Genomic DNA, 9,504 nt, shown 5'->3' on the forward strand with positions numbered 1-9,504 from the left:
AAAATTTCTATCAGAATTATTTTATAACTATTTAACCCATATTTGCGATATGAGCTGTACAAATTTTCAGCCTCAAATAAGCACTTTTGAGTTACTGGTAATTTTTAGAAATTTGAGTTTCTTCCTATACTACCATAAAATGCACATTTGGTGTTCCATTTACTCAATGCCTACTTTTGTCGAATATAATAGATATGCAGTTATGGGCAGTTTGCTTATGAAATCCCTATTCTGGTACCGTGGTGAATCAAAATCCGGACGGTACCGATATCCGGACACTCTAATTAAATTGATTAATTACAGTTGAAATTAAGTTGTTATATGTTTGGTTTTTATTTTATCCCTTTATTTTTGACAATGCTTATAATTTCACATTCATTTTTAATCTAGTTGCCACTGTAAAATAATTAATAAAAATAAAAACAAATAATTCGTTCATGCTGGATGTCATTTCGTCGCGGTCCAACCCAAACTCAAGTTCAACGATCGATGAACGCGCGAACAATTTTTAGTTGAAAAAAAAGTTTGTGAACTATATTTCTCTAGAAAGTTTTAAGTGTTTAGGAAGATATATTTAAAGGTTCTATAACTCCAATGTTGTTTTATATGTTTGAAATGTGATTTTATTGGTGCGTAAATAGACTGTCCGGAATCACGAGCCAGTATTTCAGGATCCGGACATCGTTGAAAAGATCCACGTTTGACTAGTTTAAAAAAGCTTCGTGGAGAAAAAAAAACATGAGAAAACTTAAAAATAAAAATGTTAAGTGTAGTGAATTATCAGAACTCAAAAGAGTGTTAAACAAATTGAGTATATCTTCCGTAATGACAGATCGAGCCGCATCAACTGCAATTCATATCACATGAACTTCAGCTCAGGTAATCAAATCACTAATATTGCAAACCTGCTATTATTTTTGAAATTGTATGGTAAACGCAGACATCATATTTATTAAAGAGTGATATTTAATTGTGTGTTGATATGATTTTCTTTAAAAATAAACAAAAAATACATACTTTTGAATAGTTGTCCGGATTTCGATCCAAAAGTGTCCGGATTTAAAGACATCACTTGCATCAGGTGTCCGGATTTGTAGACAAGACATGCTTCAATATTTGGATGATTTTCTAGTTAAAATCATGGTTTTTACCAAAAAGTTCATCACTCTCGAAAAGATCTGGGTTCAAACAATGTTCAAAACACTATAACTTTAAGGATTTTCTGAAACAACACATTCATATTGAAATTTGAACATTTGTGTCGACTTAAGCGTCCGGGTATTGATGCACCACGGTACGTCAAATTAAATGTGCAAAATTGTCAACCAAATTATAATAATAGCTTAATTTAGTTTCTTCAAATTGGGATGATAATGTTGCTTAACGCAGAACACCATAGCTAAAAAAATGAATGAAATGATTTTAATAGAAGAATGAAAAAAAAGCTTCCTGTGAGTAGAAATAACATTCTCAGTGACTTCTATATTTCCGGGGGTTCACGTCGAATCTATGAAACTTAAAATAAAAACCAATTCTTTAATGGCATGTAGTTATAAATTCAAATTGACAATATTCCTTTTTTTCTCATGCCAATCACTTTGATTGTATGAGCTTCTCATCGCTTTGAAAATTAAGCCCTTGTTCATCGATTGTTCCGTTTCGTTGAAGCATACTTGTCGAGCCTTCCAAAAAAAAAGTAGTTACGAAGCCAAAAAGCATCGGTGTAAATTCGGCTGTGGCAAACATGTGTATTTGAACATCTGGGTAGATACTTTTATTTGTTTGTAAGCAGAGCATGATTAAATTTGTTGAAAACTGTAAAAGTTTCGCAAAGTTCATCTCGAATTTCTTTCCAACTCAGACCATCATCACAGAGACAAACTCCGCACGGAGACTAAGTCATAGTGCCAAGCGAGTGTGGCTGAAGTTGAACATATCCGACCAGCCGCTGATGCAAAGACACATAACCTACTATCATCCACACATCTTGCATTGGTGAAATAGAAAAGTTTGTTGAATTACTTTACATGTGCCCTCACTTTTTGTGTTTGTACTCCGTTAGACAACTAGCACACCAGGAGTGCATTTTATGCTTTTCTGGCCCCTGAAAACTTTTCCCTGACTCCATGTTACAACACCCGGTGCACTCGAAAAAGGCAGCCACAACCTGTTCGGCTGCAGGAAGAGCTTTGTACGTGCTTTCCTCCCATAGGCATCTTTCGATTCGGTTAAGCCATACCTAAGGAGTGTAAGAAAGGGCATCGATTGAGTCAAGAAAAGTAAGATAAGATAGAATTAGATGAATGTATGCACAAGAATTTGAAAATTCGACAAAAACTTTCGGCGGTCCTAGAAGAGCTGAGAATACAGCGAGATACTCGTGTCTCCAGATGAAAACAAGTTTTCTGTAAAATGTGGGTGTGAATTGAATCACAAGCAATATGTCGGAGGAATTTCAATGTAATTCGATTGCACTTTTCACCTTTTCGGGATAGAGTGAGGTAACATACCGGACGGCTTTTGGCAAGTTGGTCAAAGGTGGATTGGTGCCTCTGTCTCTATCGAAGCGACCAATGGTGGGTGAGAACGACGAAAATTATGCAGTGAAAGTTGCTTTGGAGACAGAAAACGCCATATGGATAAACGAAGTTAAGAGAATTAGGATGCAGGTGAAAAACTTTGGTGACATTTTGATTTGTGTAATTGTAATGTGGTATGTGATTGAGATATGTATGCTATGGCTAGTAATTTTCATAGAAGGGAGCTCTTGAGAAAGATAATAAACCACATAGTTTACAAAATAATAACGAAATAGTACTAAAAACCATGCGGATTGGATTACCGAACAGCTCAATATTAGCGTCAATTTAAGGAAATAGTAGTTTACGCAACAAAGTGCAGAAAGAAGATTTTTACAGCACGAGTCGTACGTTTATCCAACAAGGCTTGCCAAGTTGGATAAATACGACGAGTGCTGTAAAAATCCAGTTCTGCTCCGAGTTGCGTACAGAATTTTTTGTAATTTCATAAAAAGTTACTCGAGGTATAATTTTAAAATTATTTTCCATCAATTTGCGCATGGCCGTCCGTAGCCATGTTTGAAACATTCTGATGCCGAAGCCATCATTCAACCTACTAGAGTTTGACATTTTTTGTACTATATACGTTAAAATCTAAATCGTTTAAATAACAAGCGCTAGTAATTCGATACTTTACGTGTGCTGTTGAAAACACATATAATTTTAATGAAAAAAATAATGTTAGGACAAATTATTGCACAACAAACACTTGAGAAGTTGCAAGTTTTTGCAAAAACTCATCAATGATCAGATATATGCATCATTCCAACTACCAAATGTCTTATTTTTAAGGATAAGTAGTAACACTGCGAACATATTTTTTCCTTAGGGATGCTACACAAATTATGTCACGATAAATTTCAACTTTTTGGACGGCATTCCAGCCAAACTCGTCTGCACACATCCTCTGGACCAAATTGTCCGGAGTCGTGTCCCGACCGCATATGGCAAACATGCGGTCACGCATTGTGCGGAAACGCGGACACACGAACAAAACGTGTTCCGCCGTTTCCTCTAAACCTGCACAAACTGGACATTCGGAAGAACCCGCATGACCGAAACGGTGTAGATACTGTCTAAAGCATCCATGGCCCGAAAGGACCTGTGTTAGGTGGAATGTTAGTTGACCCAGATATCTAACCTCGGAATCAACCTGTGAGTCCACACTCCCTTGGTGGAACTGTCCCACGCACGCTGCCATTTGACCATGGAGGGCAGTCTGGCAGTCCTGCGTATGCCTCTTGTGCCGCGCCTTTCGAAACACTCTATGTCTTCCATGATAAGGATACCAATAGGCATCACAGAGTGCATCGTATGACACGGTACGGTACGCGCTCGCAACCCTCAGGCACATTAGCCTATAAGTACTCTCTAGCTTGCTACGGTAGCTATCGGTACTCAAAGCCGTGCCCCAAGCCGGGCCACAAGCTTGTCGTCGATCATCACCCCCGAGTGTTTGACGGAGCGCTTCGAAGTGATTGTGCAGTCGCCTACACTGATCACCGCTTGCTGCACCGACTTTCGGTTGTTGACAACAACAGCCTCAGTTTTGTGGTGAGCCAATTCCAGTTTCCTGGAGCTCATCCACTCCTCCACAATTGCGATCGAGTGGGCTGCAGTCAATTCCACTTCTTCGATCGATTCACCGTAGACCTCCAGCGTAATATCGTCGGCAAAGCCAACGATGATCACACCCGCCGGGAATTTTAATCTCAGAGGCTCCAGTCTGATGTAGTACAGATAAGTAGTACAGATCTTGGATTACTTAACATAGGCAATCGTCCAACCTTCATGGTATCTAATAGAGAAGAAGTGTTAGATATAATGCTCTGCTCGAATAGAATCAGTTATGAGTTGACAAATTGACATGTGTTAGATGTAATTGTAATAATATGTAATAATGTAATCAGGAATCATTATCTAATCATCGCTACATCGCTACATCATTTGAACATTCAAATGTAACTGCGCAGACTTTGCGTTTTAGGAATCCCCGGTCAACAAACTGGGAACTCTATATTGAATTGGTTGCGACCAAATTTCATGGATATTCTCCGTCTTCATTGATATTACAACATCCTACATTATGGAAGCTTTTGAAGAATCATTTCCTCTGCGGTCTGTGAAGACTACAAAAGGGACCCCATGGTGGAATTCCGATCTGACTAGACTCAGGAAACAATGTAGGTAGAAGGACTTGGAACAGACGCCGTTCAGCTGGATCAGAGTCGTTCAAGTCGGCTCGCAAGGCTTACAAGAAGGCTCTTTGTTCTGCTGAACGATCCGGCTGGAAAAACCTTTGTACAAATGTTTCCAGTTTGAGTGAAGTCAGTCTGCTGAACAAAATCCAATTAAAATTGGGCCATCTCAGAAAGGAAGTGCTTGATGACGATTTCTTGTGCGTTCTCTACAACTCCCACAGCAGCGCTCAAGGCCCTTTTCGACGTTATGCCACTACACTTACATCTTAAACAAGAAGAACTTTCTTGTTCTTACCGTTTATGGGTACTGGATCTACTGGAGAAAAATCCAGTGAATCGTAGATCTACACACATTTCGTTGTTTCCACTCTTGGTGAATTGGGATAAAATTGTCCTTGCTCAAAGTGATCTCACAATTGTTTGTCACTTTCCTTACAGGACATTTACAACACAATTCCTTTCACGGGAAGAGTGGACGTCTGGCTATTTGGAAAGAAGTATATCAAACAATATAGTTTGTTACACTGATGGCTCCTTTCTTGAAGGTAGAGTTGGTGCAGGTGTATAGTCTGGTGAGCTAAGTCTGAATCCGTTTTACTCACTTGGTAGAAACTGCAAGAAACTCAAGCGGCAATATTTGCTCTTATGCGTGGAGTGCAGTCAGCACTTCAACAGCGCGTAATGGGTAATGTCATATACTTCTGTTCAGATAGTCAGGCTGCGATAAAAGCTCTTGCTTCGGCCAACTCAAGGTCGAAGCTTGTTATCGCATGTTGAACTCAAATTGAGGATCTGAATTCAGTCAACTCTGTAAACTAGAAATCCTTTATAAGAGAGATTTGCGGAAGCTGACATTTCTGTCAAAGTGTGAGCCAATCGAGCAGCGAGAGCTGTCAAAGTGTGAGCCAAACGAACATGCGTTATGTTTGTTTTGAACTTTTCTTGAGCAGTAATGTAATCCGCTTGAAATTATTTCGGTAAAAGTAATTTTGCATGAAGCAAAAAAATGAAATGCTTTACTTTTTTGAATTTTTGTCAATGCGATTTGTAGTTTTTGATTTTTTCGGTTGTTTATTAGTTTTGATATGTAGCTCAAAGATCTAAAACGAAACAAAATACACTTTATAGCAATGAGGAAGTCATGTCCGTGTTACAATATTATTCTCGACGCCGAGCAAAATCAGCACTGCTGGTCTGTTGCCAAATCATTCCATTTTACTTCCGCTTATCTCTCTATAAAGGATCACTACTGTAAACCATGTATGGGTACCTGGCCATTCTCCCAGCGCTGGAAATGAATTGGCTGATGAGCTAGCTCACGATGCAGCATCGCATGACTTCATTGGCCCTGAGCCGGCTATTCCAATTTCGAAGTGCTGGGTGAAGCTACAGATAAATTCTTGGGCAGCAACTCAGCACAAGCAATATTGGAATAGTTTGGAGTCGTGTCGTCAAACAAAATTGTACATTACTGAGCCATCTCCAAGGGTGGCGAAGTATTCAACAAATCTGTCAAAGCAGAATTGCAGTCTCTTGGTCAGAGCGTTGACAGGCCACTGCCAACTCAACTATCACATGGCAAATATTCATCGTGCTGACGCATTTGTGTGTGATAGTTGTGACTCCGATTATGGAACTTCGTATCACCTGATGTAACTGTCCAGTTTTTGCGCAAATGCGATAACAATTACTTGGTAAATACTTATTAAGAAAAACTGAATACATAAAACTGAATCTTCAGGACATTCTGTTATTCTCGACCCGCTGTGGTAATGAGCTATAGGATCTCTTCACGCCCATACGTTTTGCTTTTGGTCCATGATATCTTTTGTGGTTATGTAATCTCCACTTATTTGGATATAATTTATGGCATACATCACACTGTACTTCTTGTTGTTCGGTAACTTCTGTTGTCAGTGCAAGTAAATTGCTGCCCTGATCTTTTTCCGAACCATTTTTCTCGATGGTAGTCTCGTTATTCCCAAGTGTTTCTTGTAGTTTCCTAATGTGCTGCTTTGTACATAAATGCTTTTTCAGCTCTAGTCTATAATGAGTACGGAAAGTTAAAACAGTAAATTAAGTAAAATTTTGAATATTATTTACCGCGTGGCAAAGCGAACTGAGCAAATAACACAGTTGTGATTTTTTGGCCCATGTACTGCTCTGTGGTGTAAATACAGTTTAAGTCTGGTTTGATATATCTTTTGACATATGTTGCACTGGAATGGCAGCGGTTTGCCAACATCTCTGTCCATCTGAACTGTTAGAGCAACAGATGTTGAATTTTGTTCCGAACTAATCGTACTTTGATCGATACCCTTGACTGCATCGGCCACACTCAGACTTGAAGAAGTTGCAGTTTGAGAGCTGTCATTCTCTTGCTTATGTTTCAACATATGGAGCTCCAATCGATATCTTTAAAAAAATGTTTAATCAGGAAAGGAATAAATTATTGTATTTTTCGAGTATGTCTTACCTTGTTACAAATACCAAGCTACACAAAGAGCAATAAAGGCGATTCTTCGGAACATGATTAAGTTTGTAGTGCAACCATTCCCTTTGAGTTTTGAATACCTTTTTGCATTTTCCACAATCTTTCAAAGAACCTTCATGTTTATGCTTAGTGTGCTCAGTTGAAGTTTGCTCATTCTCTGTTTTACCGTCAGCTTCTTTCGTATTGTCAGTTTTCGTCATTTGTTTGAATAGTCGAAAATCCTCTTCACTATCGCGAGATCGAACGTGTGCCTTGAAGTGCATTTTCAACGTAAACCTATGAAATAAGGATAGTTATTTACATTTCAAATAGTTGAATATCAGATTGAATTTATACCGATCGGAGAATCTGGAGCCGCATATGTTGCACTCATGTTTTTTAGGTCCATGCACTTTCAACTTAAGACCATACAGAATGCTTTTGCTCTTAAACTCTTTTTGGCAAATATCGCACTGAATTGGCCCTTCTATTACTGGCTTCGCTCGCTGATATTTAGGTCGAGATGTATGCGTCTCCATATGCCTTAGCATGGCAGGTCTGCAAATGTAGATTTGTTTTTGTAATTACACTGGAAAATTAAAAATAATTATAACTGCTTACCGTCTCAAGAAAGGCCTTTCGCAAATGGTACAAACATGATTTCACTCATAATTCTTGGTTTGTGCTAACGTAAGAACTATCGTACATTTACAATACACGACGCGAGACTGGACACAACAGTGTGTCCAGTCTCGCGTCGTGTATTGTAAATGTACAAACATGATCTTTTGATTTATGACACCTTTTGTGGTCTTTTAATTTTCTTTTATCCGAAACTACCTTCTGACATATGTCACACTGGAATGGTCCTTTGTTGGTGCTCTTGATATTTCTTTTTGGTTGAATCGGTTCAGCAATATCAGTGGCAGGTGTGCTGTAGTCTAAATCTACATCTTCAGCAGTACTTAAATCTTCATCATTCACGTCAGTCGATCCTTCTGTTATATCATGGTTATCCATTTGATTTTTCAATTGACATTGTCGATTGAATGTTCGATCACATTTTGAACATGCATATCTATTTCCAATGTGTTCGGTTGAAACAGCTTGATCGACACTATTATTAATGTCATCAGCAGTTTTAACTTTACTACTTGTATCATCATTGTCAACAGCATCTTCAGATGTGGACTTATGTTTTGCATTGCTCTCATTTTTGTCGATGGACTTGTCTTCACCAACTTCCTTCACAGTATCCAAATTCTCGTTAGTAGATAATTCTTCATTGTCATCAGGACGAGTTTCTATTTTCACTTCCTCGACCACAATTATATCATTTATGACTAAATGTTCCTCGCTTTACTGTTTTGAATGGATTTCAGTTTTGTCTTCGTCAGTTTCCTTTACGGCTGCCAAAGTCTCGTTATTACAGAATTCCTCATTTTCATCCGGACGGGTTTCTATTTTCACTTCCTCGATCACAATTATATCCTCTATTGCAAATTTATGCTCATCTTCGTATCTTCTGTTATCCAAAGCTTCTTCTTGGACATCCAAGATAGGTAAACTGACCGGGACTAACTCCAGTTTCACTTGAGTTTGTTGTAGATCAAAATCATTGCAATTTTCAGAAAATGTATCTGTTTGTGCGCCCATTTTTGATTCTTCCAAACGTGAATGTGTTTCACTTGACAAATCGTCTGTTTCGACAGGTTTAGTCTTTAAATTCGAGTTGTTTAGCACTGAAATTGTCTTTTCTTTCGACGTATGTTTTGGCTTAATTTTCAGTCCTCTCGCATGAACTTTTACGTGTTTTAGGGCGCTGTTCGAACCCATTGTGGCTGTTCGAACCCCCTCATCTCGCTTATGCGATCTTCCCTCTTCAAGGGACCGTACTCCTATTTCCTCTCCCATCGGATAGATGATGAAATAGGCTCAAGTATGGCGATGGCACAAATCTCCCAACTGGTGGGGATCGCGCCTTTGGAGCCTGCCTTCTGATACCTGATACCTAGACATGTAGTCAAAACGGGAGAGGTTTAAAAAAAATTGGTCAGATGAAGTTTATTATGTAAGGTTTATGCTAAATAAAATTTCAACTTTTAAAAATCACATTTAAGCCAAATGTAACAAATATATAAAATGATAGTATTCACTTATTAAATGAATCTCGAAACTTTGTCTTAAGAACAAATAAGAGTCAAATCTTCTAAAAATGCGTCATATATTTAGGTCAAATGAGAGTAAATTA

At 38.4% G+C, this 9,504-nt stretch overlaps 1 protein-coding gene across 1 annotated transcript; it reads right to left on the bottom strand.

Moving 5' to 3' along the window:
* Positions 1-2,228: 2,228 nt before the first annotated feature.
* LOC5575202 (zinc finger protein 26) lies at positions 2,229-9,059 on the bottom strand. Its single transcript, XM_021839548.1, has 7 exons — positions 8,026-9,059; positions 7,875-7,901; positions 7,611-7,811; positions 7,257-7,550; positions 6,884-7,195; positions 6,583-6,824; positions 2,229-2,239 (listed from the first exon to the last, which is right to left on the bottom strand). Exons 1-7 carry the CDS (start codon positions 8,271-8,273, stop codon positions 2,229-2,231), a joined length of 1,335 nt encoding a protein of 444 aa, XP_021695240.1. The 5' UTR covers positions 8,274-9,059.
* Between the last annotated feature and the right edge of the window lie 445 nt (positions 9,060-9,504).

The sequence above is a fragment of the Aedes aegypti genome, chromosome 2 (genome assembly GCF_002204515.2).
Source record: "Aedes aegypti strain LVP_AGWG chromosome 2, AaegL5.0 Primary Assembly, whole genome shotgun sequence".
In the NCBI taxonomy this organism is placed as follows: domain Eukaryota; kingdom Metazoa; phylum Arthropoda; class Insecta; order Diptera; family Culicidae; genus Aedes; species Aedes aegypti.

What these genes read in the sequence shown, in the direction of transcription:
- LOC5575202 (XM_021839548.1), bottom strand. Translation starts at nt 8,273, where the DNA reads ATGGATAACCATGATATAACAGAAGGATCGACTGACGTGAATGATGAA. An exon ending in AGCTTGGTATTTGTAACAAG is followed by an intron (nt 7,196 to 7,256) that starts GTAAGACATACT and finishes ATTTTTTTAAAG; the next exon opens with ATATCGATTGGAGCTCCATA. An exon ending in TCAGTTCGCTTTGCCACGCG is followed by an intron (nt 6,825 to 6,883) that starts GTAAATAATATT and finishes TACTCATTATAG; the next exon opens with ACTAGAGCTGAAAAAGCATT.